Source organism: Protopterus annectens, chromosome 4.part0 (genome assembly GCF_019279795.1).
Source record: "Protopterus annectens isolate FY-2018-M chromosome 4.part0, PAN1.0, whole genome shotgun sequence".
Taxonomy (NCBI): domain Eukaryota; kingdom Metazoa; phylum Chordata; order Ceratodontiformes; family Protopteridae; genus Protopterus; species Protopterus annectens.
The window spans coordinates 1,418,509,513-1,418,525,655 of NC_056733.1; the positions used below are offsets into that span (position 1 = coordinate 1,418,509,513).

At 40.6% G+C, this 16,143-nt stretch overlaps 1 protein-coding gene across 2 annotated transcripts in view; it reads right to left on the reverse strand.

Annotated features, from left to right (window-relative positions):
* Window positions 1-16,143, reverse strand: part of KIF3A (kinesin family member 3A) — a 1,506,491-nt gene that overhangs the window by 249,125 nt on the left and 1,241,223 nt on the right. For both annotated transcript variants that reach the window (XM_044069250.1, XM_044069251.1), the window contains exons 11-12: window positions 11,734-11,914; window positions 10,564-10,674 (exon numbers count right to left, since the gene is read on the reverse strand). In XM_044069250.1, the coding sequence (XP_043925185.1) occupies window positions 10,564-10,674; window positions 11,734-11,914 (292 nt within the window). The remainder of the gene's footprint in view (window positions 1-10,563; window positions 10,675-11,733; window positions 11,915-16,143) is intronic.

Sequence of the window (16,143 nt, forward strand, 5' to 3'; positions counted from 1 at the left end):
GTCTTGCCTATGGTTAATTGCACCTGGATGGTCTCCGATGCATCGTGCGTTGCCACCAGTCTTGAGGTGTGGGTGTCCTTGATGAATATGGATACCCCCCCTCCTTTCTTGGTATTGTCCGGATTTTGGGGCCGGAACGCTGGGGTGCTCTCAGGAGCCTTGAACCAGGTTTCTGTCACAGCACAGACATCGATGTTCTCCATACTGAGAAGGGCCTCGAGTGCGTGCATTTTGAGATTTAGACTTCTGGCATTGAGCAGCATTACCCTTAGTTTTTTTCCTTTTTGTGTTCTAGGGTGGTAGGTTTAGAATTTGAGCCTTGCCTAAAAAGGCACTATGGGGGTGGCAAGAGCCTTTGCCAATATCCGGAATCCCAGGGGTGACAGGTGCAAGCCGTCCCTTGCGAAGCAGCGTGGCTTGTCCAGCATGTCATCCCAGGCAGACAGATACTGGATCCCCTTTGAATGACACCAGTGTTTAAGCCAATTGTTAAAGCTGATCATCTTATCTCTGTATTGTGGCATCACTCTTGGTGAAGGTAGGATACTGCTCAAGGTCAGGGTCATACCTGTCTGGGCTACATAATCAGAGAGCTCCTCAATGTCTCTTTTCATGTAGTCCAAGGAGGTATGTCTCAGGTCGTTTACACCAGCGTGGACAATGACTGAGTCATATTTGTACTTGCTGTTGAGAGACCTGAGTGCTTGCGTTATGTGGCGGATTCTAGCGCCCGCCAGGCAGCTTACTGTGACCTTCTCCTTACTCAGTCTGGTGAGCGGGACGTCAGTGTGTCTGACTATGGAGTCACCAATGACTAGTGTGTCTGGCATTGTGTTTGGCCTTAAGGGCTGTGACTGTTTGACACTCTGACTGTGAGGTCTATGTGTTGCAGGTGTTGTGTTCTGAGATCTGCTTTCCAAACCTGTCCATCATCCTGGACTACCTGTTAGGAGGATGAACAGAAGGACTCCCATCGGTTAGTTCCCTTTTGGTCGCAGCTGCCACCATCATGGCATCTACTGACAAACCCTTCACCCAGTATTGGTGGTCTTCTAGTGGAGATAATATTTTGTCCAGTCTCCAGGGAATAGGATCTATGGCGTCAGGAGCCTTCCAAGCCAGCTGCACGATTAGCTTCATAAGGTCATCAGTGGGTGGGGACACCTAGGAGGTAGATGGTCGAGCACAGAAAGCTTGCAAGTACACGGTTTCCTCCGAAGAAGGGTCTTGGGCCTTCCCAGTTACCCCTCTGTTTCAAAATTTCTAGGATGTCTCCAAAGGAAACATCCACAGAGGGTAACAGTGGGGAACCCTCCCCTTCATCGAAATCATGTCTTCTGTGGCAAATTCTTCAGGGGAACCCAGATGCTTCCTCTTGCATGTCCTCTTTCGGGGTTGCTCCTCAGTGGGGTTCTCTGGGGAGGACTATGAAGAGGAGAGGCCCTGTAAATGGGTAACTTGAAGCTTCAGTGCACGCTGTCCTGTCATAGAGATTGATGTCAACTCTGGACCAGAAGAAAGGGAAATATGGCACTCCGATGTGGGTGGGACCAGCTGGGAGCCTGTGGAGGCTAAGGCTGTCTCCATAACCCAAAAGGCGGTACCTGCTGAAGAGAAGTGGGAGCCGAGAACCGAGAAGGACCACCTCGGAACAGAGGTCACAAGGTTGGAGCCAGGGAAGGACCCAAAACCATCAACGTTTCTGAAATCAAGATAGATACCATACTAACACTAGGTGCCGACCCAGAAACCATGTAACCGATGGATGGTTCTCGACCCCAAGACTCAGTTGGCTCTACAGCAGGAACAGACAATGTCAGAGCAACCTCTGGTGCAAAGATGGACACACCATCTAACAGCACCGAAACAGCCAGCACTGGGGGTATCGAAGTGCTGGGCTCTGAAACTGCAGTCAAAGTCAGAGGAGGATAAGTAGGAGTCTCAGGAGAAAAGGTCCCCAATCTAGATGGGAGAGGGGCCTGAGAAGGAGCGGGGATACTTCTAGCTAACAACAGTTGATCCACCAACCTTATGACATCCAACTCTTAGAGACTCCTGGAGGACCATACTGAAAAGGCCGAAGGAGAATCTGGTCTTTCAAGGAATGGACTAGGTAGTTGTCCCATGTAGGGGTCTACAGTAGGGGAATATCTCATCTTGGGTATTTCCAATATAGGCTTTGGCACTGAGTGGCCAGGGTGTGGCTGTATCGGTGCCAATGCAGAAGCCTGTGGAGCAAAAGGCAAAGTTGGTGCTGAGCCAGAAACTAAAGAGGCTGGCACCAACGAGGATGTTGACGGCACCATAGAAGTTGATGGTACTGAGGCGGCAGTAACTTGAAGCTTTGGAACCTTGGCCATCAGTTCCGAAGTGTGCATATGTTTAGAAGCCTCTAGAACCGAGGGTGAGGTCGGTACTGAAAGGCTTTTCTTCTCTGGAACCTCTTATTTTGTGTCTACCTTGGACAAGGCTTCGCTGAAAGGGTATTTAAGTAAATCTTTAAGCAGAAACTTATTCCTGCACTCTGCTAAGGTTTTCTGACTGAAACCCTTACATATATTGCAATCCAAATCTAAATGAGGCGCCCCTAAACAAAAGACATATGAAAGATGCCCATCGGAATTAAGCATCTTTCTATCACAGTCCTGGCAACGCTTAAAACCTGACATGCCTTTCGATTGTCTGTCAGTCATAGCCATTTTATCAGACATATTCCAATCCAGTGAAGGGCGAAACAAAAAACGCGCCTGAAAATTACACTCGCTCTCACACACACACACACACACACACACACACACACACACACACACACACACACACACACACACACACACACAGGGAAAAGGAGAATTAAAGAAAGTGGGACGAGATTTACCAACAATGGTAGATAAGAATTACCTGAGGTAAAAGGGGCAAGTGCCAACGATGGTACTAAAGAAAAACCCACAAGGGTTAGAAGAGTAAAAGGGTAGAGAAAAGTAAAATATATCACTATATAGAGATATGAAAATGGATAGCGAGAGAACGGGGAGAATTAAGGATAAATATTTTTCAAGATATAGCGCGTCTTGCTGACAGAGCAGCAAATGAGATTTGAGGTAATATAGACAGAGGCATTGTGGGTAGAGACTTGGCTCGAGAGTTCTTGGTTGGAGCGAGCTGTATAATGGCCAAGCCGGTTCCGAGGATTGGAACAGAGTCCCATCTGTCAAGAATAAGATAGCAACATCAGATCTGCTCCTCATAGAAAATCTGAGTCACCTGTGTTTGTTTGGGGATTCAAGGAACAAAGGGGAGAATTAGATTTAAAGGGATTATTTTTTCTTCACCAGTGTAGTTCCTTTTTGACAAAGCCCAAAATTGGACTCTGAAATTCCAGAGGATGAAGATGTTGGGTCTATGTGTACTTTATATACCGCTAGATTTTTCATGTGTAACCTGGCAACAGAAACTGGGAGAATCACAGGAGCCATGAACCTTACAATTCTGAGATATTCTCTTGCAGAAGTCTGAAATGATAAGAGAATCCAGGAAAGTTTCCAGATAAAAATAATCCACTTTCTCCTGTGTAAGAAAATCCTTTTGCTGGGAAGTATCTATAAGTCAGCCCAGAAACATAATCCTGTGTGATGAAGTCAAGGAGGATTTTTGTACATTTATCTGGAATCCTAGATTGGTAAGGTCCATGGTGACAGAAGAGACTTCCCCAGAGAAACATGGAGGAGTAAGCGAGTAGCCTGAGTAACAAGAGATAGCCACTACAAATTCATCCATCAACAGATGAGTCACTGACTGAGCCTGTGTTAGCAGCAAGGGCTCCTTATTACATGGTTTGTTCTTTTTACGTATAATGTGAGAACCGCCAACAGGATTAGAGTAAGCACCTGAAGAAGTGGTCTGAAAGCCAGTAATAAGTGCTGAACAATCCCCTTTTTTGCAACAGTATAACTACACTACTAAAAATCTTTTCTGAAATGAAGAATTAACACTCCGTGCACTTTGACAGAAAAAATAACAAACAAGTTATCATGAAGTGTACACAAGCACTACATCAGTAAGGATTGTTTTCTGCACGTTTAAAACTCTTCCTGATTATTAAATTCCCACAAAACATTAAAAGTTCTCAAAAGCGGTTACGTTTACCACAAAAATAGCCCCCACTTGAAAAATAAACCCTTAGCTTAAAATAGTGTTTTCTTACAGGAAACTTGCAATACTGTGAAAAAACACAGGTTTTCGTAAAGGGAAAACATAATTTTCAGTCATCAAGTAAAATATAATATTTTTTTAAATGGCAATTTCTATGTGGAAGGGTTCCCCAAATTATCTGCAGCTCCTGGGGAACCTCAGAGCTGTTTTCTCCTAAGGTGGCAAGAAAATGCTGAAGATTTCTTCACTCTTGACTGCTGATTTCTCTCCTCTGGGCTGACCAATCAGCATTCAGAATGAAGGCATGAGAGGGTACCAGAACTTTCTAAAACTGGAAGTTGCTGTATCCTAGGTAGAAAACAGCCCATACAGCCAGCCAGAGGGATATTGCAGCAGTGAGAATAATGAACATCAATATTGCTCTTTTTTGCATTGAACTTTATTTCATTTTAGCCCTTATACTGCAGACCACTTGTTAATGAAGATTAGTTCCTACTGTAGTGACATCAGTGTCAAGGGTGACGGGACATAACATCCAACTTGCTGTCATCAGTAAACTTTGTTGGCCACAGATCTGAATTTGCAGTCTGGAGGTTGGAGATGTATATGCCAAATAGGAGAGGTCCCAGCACTAATTCAGGTGGTAAATCACTATCTACTTTCTTGCTTAAAGAGGTGGCACCTGCTACTTTGACTATGCAGGGTCTACCTTTTAACCAACCTGCTGTCCGCCTCATTACATGCATGTCTATATTTAGGTTTATTAGCTTAGTTCCAATACCAGAAAAGGCAATGGCATCAAATATCTCTGCCACATCCAGATAGGCTGTGAGGACTGAGTGACCAACTATTCACAACCTCTAAGACCCTCCTAAAGTCTACAAAGGTGAGCAAGACATAGCCTCCATTTGATAAAACTAAACTGCTGAGGATCAAGATATATGATACTTCTGATGTCACAGTTCATGAAGATAGATACAATACTCTCAATGGCCTCACATTTTATTCTGGTTACACTGATAGGTCTGTAGTGGGGCCCATTTTATGAAGGGGCATTAGGGACACACCTTGTGGTTAAGCTCAAGTTATACAGTTTTAAGAGGGGTTCCACAACAGCATGTTTCACACTATTTACTTGTCATCTAAATGCTACTTTGTCCCACTGATGTGGAATTTTTGACTGTTGAGACCACAGTTAGAACATGGTCCTTTACGATAATATGTGGTATCAGGGATTCCAGGATTTGTGAAATCTTGATGACTGCTTTCTAGATATAACTTGTTAAACTTATCTTTAAGGGCATTTGCTATACTCTTTGTGTTTGAGTAGGTGATGCCATTTTGGATTAATTCAGAATACTTCTGAATTATGTTTCTTAATTTTCTGATGTAACTAAAGAAAGATCTGCAATTGCCCTTGGCCTCAGATGCTAATTCTAGTATCTGCTTAGCTTTTCACTTTCTGATGGTAACTTAGTTCTTTCCTGATCATTCTGAAAGAGTCTTTAATGTGGGCACCTAGGTTCATAGGAGTTTACTAGGCTAACAACCACAAGGGACTTTTTAAGCCTAGCCATGCATCTCAAATCTCTGATGAGTTCTGATACCCTTGATAAGTGTAAACATGGGCCTGGAAGATGAACCATTTACAGGTTACCTGTTTTCATCAGAGACACAGGTGCCAAACCAGGGATGAATTTCCGTCATCCCATCCAATTCTCCAAGTTGCACTTGAATTGGATTAGTGAGGAACTCTGCTTCACATGGATGGGGAGCCTGTTCCATAGATGGGGTAGTCTCTGGGATACATACCTATCTCTCCAGCAGGTCCTATTTATATCACAGGCAAGGTTTAAGTCTTTAGAACGGGTAATTCTGGTACTGCTTGTTTTGTGGATATGCAGGAGGTCCATCAGAGTGGGGTCCTACAATGCCCTGTACGCCAGGCATAGATCTCCCCTCAAAAGACTGTAGGAGACAGAACACAGGGATAGAGCCTTGAGGCAGTCTGCATAGGACATTTTACTTAACGCCCTGTATTCTTTTAGTGAGGACCCTCTGAGGACATTCCAACTGTTGGATATGCCTGGTTAGGTACAGACCAAAGGGGGCTTTGTACTCAATAATAGGTCTGATGAATGCCAAAAACAGTGGAACAATGACTTCCTTGGACTTAGATGCCATACCTTTGTTTATAAATTGCGCAACATAGAATGATTTCCTCACCACTGTAGACACATGATGATCAAAGGCTCTTAGATTACTATCTATGTGTGATCCTAATTCCCTGACTACTGGGTCAAACCTAAGGAGTGTGTTGTCAATATGACAGTTACCAGGGATGGATGACTTCCCAAATGATACTATTATACATTACTTGGCATTTAGTTTTAGTCCATGACTCTGACACCAGTTGTTTGTGTTAGCCTCTCCTGGACACCATTTGTCTCAGTGTGAGATTCAATGACAGCTGCTAATTTGCAATCATCTGCAAATATCGTCAGCCAGAGACCACTAACATTGGCCTTGACTTCTGAGAAGTAAATGCCAAAAAGGAGCGGTCCAAGGACTGATCCCTGAGGGACTCCACTTGTGACTGGCCTCTTTCTAGAGGTGGACTCCCCAGTTCTAACTTCCTGGGTCCTGTCTGTGAGCCAGCTGGCTATCCATCGGGTGACATATGGGTTTGTACCTAACCTCTTGAGTTTGTCAACAATGCCCGAGTGGGGTATTGTGTCAAATGCTTTGGGCAGGTCAAGGCAGGCAGTGTGAACGATTTTGCCCTCATCCACTGCTTTGGTGACCTTCTCAAATAATTCCAGCAGGTTGAGTAGGCATGATCTGCCCTTTACGAAACCAAACTGGGCTAGGTCTAGTGTCTGGAGGTTTACTACATCTCTATTGATCATCTCCATGATAATTCTTTCCACGGCTTTACATATAAGAATAGTGAGACTTATGGGTCTGTAGTTTCCAGGGTATGTAGATGGCTCAACGTTGTGCAGAGGATGACTGTTGCCTTTCTCTATTCATGAGGCATGAAGCCTGTTTGGAGGCTACAGTTAAATAGTAATTCCAGAGGCCCTGATAGGTCATGTTTCATGCTATTTAGAAGCCATCCTGGGATATTGTCTGGGCCCACTGATGCAGTATTCTTGGTCTTAGAGAGAGCATTAAGGCCCTGTTCCCTATTACAGAACTTTAGAATTTTCCCCCTTCTGTTATGCAGGTTATTTATACTTGCAGACCACAAAGATTGTTTTTTTTTTAACTGTTACCACAGGAAAGGGTTTGGTAGGCATAAAGCAGTTCCTGAACACAAGACAAAAATATTTCCCTTATTCAGGCCTGAAACTGACAGTAAGGGAAACAGAAGACACCTTTTTGTATTGTCTTCTGTTGTGAAGAAATTTACTAGTGGGTTTCACCTAGTTCAAAAAAAAAATTTCCAGTTTCCAGCTCTCACTCAAGTCAGTGACAGATGAAGCTCATCAAAGCCCAGTAGGTCAAAATTTACAGTCTGAATGGGCTTCCAAAGAAAAAAGTGTAATGTTTGTCACCTCTGCAAACTCTAGCTATTAAAACTACCTCTAATGTCACCACACCTTGGCAAGAGGTCACAATATTTTTGCAGTCTATCTATGCAGGTAGACTGGGGATTAGAAAAGTTCAAATATGATCATATGAGTTAGTATACATTGTACACATTAACTTTTGTCTGATATGTGGATTTCCTGTAGTATTATTGTTGTGGTTCATTTCCAGTTCCCAAATGTTCATCATATCTCTGCCCAGGAGTTATGGTATCATTAACAAATTAAGCATGGCTGTGGTGCTATCTGTGCTTACCTCTAGGACCACAAGATGAAATCCTTCCTGATAAGGTTGTTCCGTTATCAGCGGGACACTCACAGGTTGAACAACTTCATCCCGCTGCCCGGTCTGTAAAACAGTGGGACTTTAATAGTCCCACTTTTCGACAATGCTGAATTGCCGTGGAAAAAATGCAAACACTACTGTTTTTTTCCTCGGCAAATCGGTTACATCACCAAAAATGACAAAACCCAGACCAGTGGGCAGAGCTGTTCCCTTTTGGGTCTGGGTTTTGTAACTCGTACAGCAATTGGTTCAGCTCGTGAAGGGGGCGGGGATTTAGTGAGGAAGAGCCCTACAAAGATAATCTTTGTAGGGCTCTTCCTGGCTGAATCCAAGCTCTTCAGTGTTGAACTAAAAAAAAAAAGCTATGGAGTTACAGCTACTAACACTAACTCACACACACACTAAAAGTCATTTAAGCAACTTCACAGGCACTGCAGCAATGGTGATGCTATCGGCATTGCAGTTAATGCCATCGTCACTGCAATTAAGGTGCAGCAGATACCTCTGAACTCTCCAGATTTTCACAGAATATGACCATACCTCTCAACTGTTCCTAATTTTCAGGGACATCCCTGATTTTGACTCAAATTTCAGCTCTGTCCCTATTAATTCTTCCTAACACTGGCACCTTCTGAACAAAAGTGGTGAATTATACTAAATAAATAAGGCCAATAATTAAAAGTTACAGACTTATACTTCAGGAAATGTATATTAATGTATATTAAGTCACACTGTCCAATTCTGTTAATTTCTCAAGTTAGCAGAACTAATATTTTAAACTGTCCCTGATTCTGTTGAGATCTGTCCCCGATTGGTTGAGATCTATGCTGAGGACTGAAGTCAATAAATAATAACATTTATTTCAGACTTCAGATCCTTCAGAAAATGCATGTTAACACAAACCTTGATATTCAAGCACCTTTCTAAGTTTATAAGAGTAATATTTAAAATATGTCCCTATTTTTGAGGGATGGGAACATGTTTAGTCGTTCTGTTAACTGCTGTGGTGATGTCATGGTAGGGGGTGTGGCCAGTGTCATATTGGCCACACACCCCATGTCCCACTTTGGCCCGCTTAAAAGGTGGCAACCCTACTTCCTGACTGCTCAAACAGACACAGCCACAGTTCACACTTCCATCACATTTATGAATAGCAAACAATTCTCAGGATATTAAAGTCCCTGTAATTTGGAAGATACAAGACAGGCTCCATATGCATAATCTGAAACATTTGTTGTTGCCGGTTAGCATCTTAGAATGGGAAAAACAGGTGAAAGGTATTTCCACAGATAGGTATCTGAGACTTTATCTACCATGTAAACTCTCCTAGAACTGCAGGAAGCAATGGCCTTAGATGTTACAAGGGATTATTGTCTTTGTTCCTTACACTTTTATTGCGCTGAGAATTCTTCATTTATAGTCTTATAATGCATGAAAGCAAGGAGCACAGCTTTTTGAAGCCGTGGCTTCAGCAGTGCAGCTGGCACAAATGCCAAAACTGACTTTCTGAAGGTGTATGAAAACTGTTGCTGCTGATAAATCCAGTGATCCTCACAGAAAGATGACCCTCTGTAAAGGGTCGGGTCATCTTTCTGTGAGGATCACTGGATTTATCAGGAACAACAGTTTTTTCATACACCTTCAGAAAGTCAGAATTTCGGCCTTTGTGCCAGCTGCACTGCTGAAGCCACTGCTTCAAAGTGCTGTGTTCCTTGCTCTCATGATGATCTTTTATAAAGCAACCAAGTTACTGAAATGAGATCAGTGGATAAACTGGTTACAATCGGTCTGTCATCCAGGCAAAAATAAATAAATAAATAAAATTGAATTTGTTGTGTTTTTAGGTAAGCAAACAGTTACAAACTACTGATGAGGTTGGCAAACCAAAAGGCAGAGCTGAGATATGGAAATAAAACTTAGAAATTTACTGTGTAATGAACATGCAGGGAAAAAACGTATATGCATCCTTCTTGCCAAATTTTGCAAACACATACATTGAATTGTTAATGACAGCAATTCTTTTTAGTTAGCATTGTAAACCTCTTTCCTAAAATAATCTTGTTCTAAAACTGTTTCCTTTGGAATGGGACAAAATCCTGACTAAAAACATGCATTTTTGTGATACGTGGATTTACTTTATTCATATGTTAAACTGGTAAGACCCAACAGTCAAAAGTGGTTCCATTAAGGGAAGAATCAGGAACAACCTTCTGGTTTACTGACCTGCAAGTGAGATGGGACTGGTTGTCAAAATTAGAGCTCTTAAATCTGTTCATTAGCAGTTTGTAAACTTAATCACTTGTCATGCATCTTAAAAGACTCATGTTACAATACTAAAACACCAGTCAAGATCACATTACGTGAAAATGGACTGTCAAATTCAATTGAATTTTCTTAGTACAAGCCCTGTGGGCTATCGTCAGAAATTGCTTAATCAGAGGCAGTACACTACCTAGCTTGACATTAACGACACAAACAGATATAGAGAAAAAAGCATTAGCTAGTAATTATTAAAGCAAATATTTACTCACTTACCTCTGACTTAGCAGCCATAAGCATTGTCCAAACTTTCTTGAGTTTCTTGGTTTTACCTTGAGCTTCCTCTTGCAAACTTGTATACTTCTCCTCAATGTCAAGTCGCTCTTGCTGTTGAAACACGAGGAACAGAAGTAAAGCTATATCAAATGCTACTAGACAGCTTTAAATATGGAACAGTCCATAAGTACACGTACAAGGTGCATTCCGATTTTCCTGTTATATTTATCAGTACACCTGCTTCAACTTAAAAAGTGAACAATAAAAAGCTGCTTTTACATTTTTTGTTTCCCTCTAGGAGTCTGTTTAATGGCTCCTTAACCTTAACCTGCACCAAATTGGCTCATTTGTCCTGAGGGATATGGGAGACAGGCATTTATGGCTAGGCAAGAGCCCTATGAATGGTCTGTTCTTCAACAGGTATCCCAATCTGTACCCCTCAGGTGTTAGTATCCTCTCCATCTAGGGACACCCCAAGCCATCTGATTGCAGTCTTCCAATAGGATGCATACCAAATTCCTCTCAGCTACATACTGCAAATTTACTACTTGAGGACTTGTTAGGCTTGAACTTCACTCGGTTTCATCCATGAGAAAAGCCAGAACCACACCCCTTCCCCAGGCCACTCACTCCCATCCCCTCTGGCTAGCTACTATAGGCATCCGAGGCACTATTCGAAGTTAGGTCACTTGCAACATACTCAAGCTTCATCCCTCTAAATCAAAGCTGCTTAATTTTTTGATACAGTAGTTGCTATACTTTTATTTCAATAGATTTAACATTTTCTTTAATTTGATACATATTTAACTTGAAAGGTAAGAATGCACTATCAGCTAAACTTATTAATTGTCAACATTATAAAAAAGGTAACCACATAATAAAATACAGCAAGAACTTTACCTGGGAGATGTGTTCCACAGACTTAATCTAATTTATTTCAGTTATTTGAAGCTTCCTCAAAAGCACTTAGTTTACTTTGCACCATTCTACAGAACTGATTTTACACAACTGGTTTGGGAGTGTAACCCTTCACAATAAGAAAACAACTACTATTAATATGCCAAGCAAGCTTATATGGCTGTACAGTAGGTTAAACCCATCTTATATGGTATGTTTCTAAAACCATATAATGACATGAAAGAATGAAACTATAGTTTGAACAACCATTACCTCTTTCTCATCAAGCTCCTTACGCAGCTGCTCTGCTCGCCTTCTGCGCTCTTCCAACTCCATGTTGGATTCTTCCAAGAGTTTTTCTTGTTCCTCTGCTTTGGCTAACAGGTCCACACCACCAACAATAACCTTCTTTTCCAGGGCTGTCAATTTGTCCAGCAGCTGATGATGCTCTTGCCTTTTTATAGAGGAAAATAAATTAAGGAGCTACTAATGTACAGAAAAAAATATATACATAGTGTATCCCAGGTTTAAATTTCTAGCACTGTCACTGGTCTACTGTTTTACCCTGGCAAATTCTATATCTTAACATTCTCTCATCATTTACACAAAGAACAGGGTGCCAGGAATGCTAACTATAAGTTTGTTCTATAGTTAAACAAGCACAGCACTATGTAATGGGCTAAAGCACAAGTGTAAGTAATACACAGAAGTTAGTGTCAAGAGTCTCACAGGTAAGATAAAATGTTAACAGTGAAAAGTAGGACATTCTAGTGATTTTTGTGTATGAATTACTAGTCATGAGAGATTTTTAAGAAACAACATTAAAGAAGGCAGGAGTGACAGAAATATGCACTGGCTTCCTAAACACAACTTCCCAGATGTGGGTCTATGGTTAATAGTCGAATAGCATATTCATCGAACAGCTGTTCATCGAATACTAACTGTCAAAACTTCCTTTAATCAAATGGCCATATCATTTTAATGATTTTCCTCGAAAGATGATAGTTGGCTGACATAAAGGAAGCATTACCAAATACTTACTTACTGGTAAAGTAGCAACAGGGAAACCTGTCCTTTCCCCACTTTAGTGTGACCTTGGAGTTGATATGTATAATTAGTGGAGGGTGTGGGGGTGCACTCTATGTGGGGGGCTGTGACCCCGCACCCCTTGCTAATTATATATACCAACTCCAAGGTCACACTACAGTGGGGAAAAGGCAGGTTTCCTTGCAACTACATTACCAGTAAGTATTTGGTAATGCTTCCTTTATGTTGACAACTACCATCGTTTGAAGAATATCGTAACAATGATATGGCCATTTGATTAACAGAGGCTTCAGCAGTTAGTATTCGAGTGAATGATTCAACGATTAACCACAGACTCCCCCCAGGTGTAACAGTGTTTGAACATTTTGATAAACCCTTCTAGATGAAAGGGCTCATGTCTATAGAACATCTGGGTAGAAGGTAATAATCTAACCCTTTATTAGCAATGAAAGGTCAGTACACTTCTACTCAAGGTAGTAGGCATGCAGATTTTTTTTCTAATGATTACCAAGTTTATAAAAGCCCGTCTCTCCTTTTTCAGGTCTCTCTCTTGAAAAAAGGATTAAGTTTTTCATATGCCTTTCTCTCCATACCTGCTGACCATCAGGTCTTCCTTATCAGTCTTAGCCCATCTGTTCCTCCATCCTTGGCATCTCCCAGTGAAGAAAAAAGCTGATCAATGTAGCCGTCATCCAGTCAGCCAAAGGGGTGATCTATGTCCTCGCTAGCATTCTGGCAATAAGGTATTTGTTATGACTCTAATCCAACCCCACATTGGCTGATGAAAATACCCATGTAACTGTGAGGCATCCGATGGCCTTTCTCCTCACATGTGCAAGCTCTGACACACACATCCATGATGGCTGCTCCTACCAGTTTGGAGACTGCCACGCCCATGTCCCCTGGTCCAAGCCTCTGTAAACAGCCAACTTAAAGTGATCAACACCCTTCTTCAGAATGGGCAAGCCAGTGTAATCCTTTCATTCCCATTCTCACCTTCAAAGTTCTTCCAGCATCTGACATGCTACTCCATCTCAGATCATCTGGGTCAAAATCAGTGCTTCACATCTATATCCCACACAGTCTGGCACAAAATGCTTAACACTAATTTAACTACTTAAGCTACATGGGCCCTCCATGCATACACAACATGACAGAGACCAAAGTCACATTTTTTTCTTTAACTGGAAAATGCCCATAAGACTGGTTTCCACTGTGCCTTAGAATCTCTGGTCCAGTTATCTGACTTGCTCAGAAATTCAGAATATTTTAAGTGAAGGAAATGGAAGTTAAACCCTTGAAGTGCAAGATGCAGCTTACCTTACCCACTAAGCTATACTAGCAATCAATAGTGCATACAAGCAGTTACGTTCCATTGTAAAACACAATAAAACACTTAAAAGTGTACTAGCCATGACTTTTTAACTTCCTTTCACACCATGACACATGGCGCACCCAGTTCAGCAAAACATTCCTAGCTGCATCAGTTTGAATATACCAGACAACAGTTTCAATAATTACTTCACAAAACGTCAACTGATGTGACTAAAATACATTTGTGTTTTTTCTTAATAAAAAAGTTTAAGCAGTTTTCCTGTTATTTTTTTAATTAAGAAAACTACTTATTAAAAAGGTCTCACAACTGTAAAATAAAGTGCCATTATGTATATATTAACAGTAAACAAAGACCAACATAATTGCAAGAAATAAATATTTATTTAGTGACTCAAAAAGATAATCTTCACCAGTTATTGATGGCCTTTTCAGTTTAAACATGCCTGTAACCCTCCATTTATATAATCATTCAGTCACTGGATAAAATCACATGGTAAAAAACAAAACATAAAAATGAAACGCGAGAAAATTAGTAGCGCTTATTTCACTTTGTCATTTATTTCCAAAAATATCACCATATATAAAAATGTGTAAGGAATATGTACAATAACACTGTATAAAAATGTATAAGGAATATATACAAAACACTGTGTGCATGCGCACGTGCATATATGTACATGGATCTGTATATATATATATATATATATATATATATATATATATATATATATATATATATATATATATATTATATATATACTTTCAATGAACGAAAGTACTATCCATCAAATCCAACTTACCCACTCACTGTCCACCAAAACGTCAGTTAAACGAAAGAATGAACTGCCGAATTCCTTTCCCAAGGAAAGGAACCACTGGACCACAATCCAAACGAAACAATAGAAAGACAAGGAGCCCACCAAAATGGGGAGCTTTGGCCCCATACCCCCCTACTTAAATATACCAACTCCGAGATTGTACTACACAGGGAGAGGGCACAGATCACAATGGAGGTCCAGTGGTTCCTTTCCCTGGGAAAGGAATTCAGCAGTTCGTAGTGTCGTTTAACTGAAGTTACGGTGGATGAGGATCGGGTAAGTTAGATTCGATGGATTGTACTTTCGTTCATTGAAAGTAGAGCCATATAGATATATATATATATATATATATATATATATATATATATGTAGATATATATACAGATATATACATATATATATATATATATATATATATATATATAGATATAGATTTTAAATATATATATATATATATATATATATAGATAGATAAGTGTGTTGGTTAGGGGCTTTAGTGTGAGTAACTGTGTGTTGTGACTGTGATGTGTGTGTGTGAGGGGCTGTAAAATGTGCGGGTGTGAGTTTCCTTTGCGTGTCTGTTTGTGCGATCTCGGAGTTAGAATATTTAAGTACAGGGGTGTGGAGGATTATATATTTGATTGTGGGGGGAAGTTGTGTGTGTGTGCTGTATGTGTAGTGTACGTTCGGGATTTTAAATTTCGCAGCTATGGGGTTTCGGGATTGCATTGTAGTAGTATTTTCGGCTATGTAATTTTGAAATACTGAAATTTGGAATTTCAATATTTTGGGATTACATAGTGGACCCATATATATATATATATATATATATATATATATATATATATATATATATATGCAGGTTTTTGTGATATAAAAAAATGAAACCACAATAAATTATTTCAAACCTTTTCCCACCTTTAATGTGACCTATAACCTGTACAATTCAACTGAAAACAAACAAATCTTTTAGGATAAAAAATATAAAAAATAAAAAACGCACACTAAGCTGGTTGCATAAGTGTAAACACCCTTAAACTAATACTTTGTTGAAGCACCTTTTGATTTAATTACAGCATTCAGTCTTCTTTGGTACACACCTGCCATCAATTAAAGAGACACTGATTAACCTCAAATAAAGTTCAGCTGTCCTAATAAGATTTTCCTGACATTTACTCAGTTGCCCGCTACAGCAAAAGCCATGGTTCACAGAGAGCTTACAAAGCATAAAAGGTATCAGTAAAGAGAAGGGTACAAAAAAAATTCCACAAGATTGGCTATACCATCGAACAGTGAAGACAGTCATCAAAAAGTGAAAAAAATATGGGACAACAGTGACGTTGCAAAGAACTGGACATCCTTCCAAAATAGATGAAAAGACAAGATGAAAACTGGTCAGGGAGTATGCCATGAGACCTACACAGGTTCATAGGTAGGTACTAGGCTATTGGCCCTAGGGCCTATATAAGCCTAGCCAAAAAGA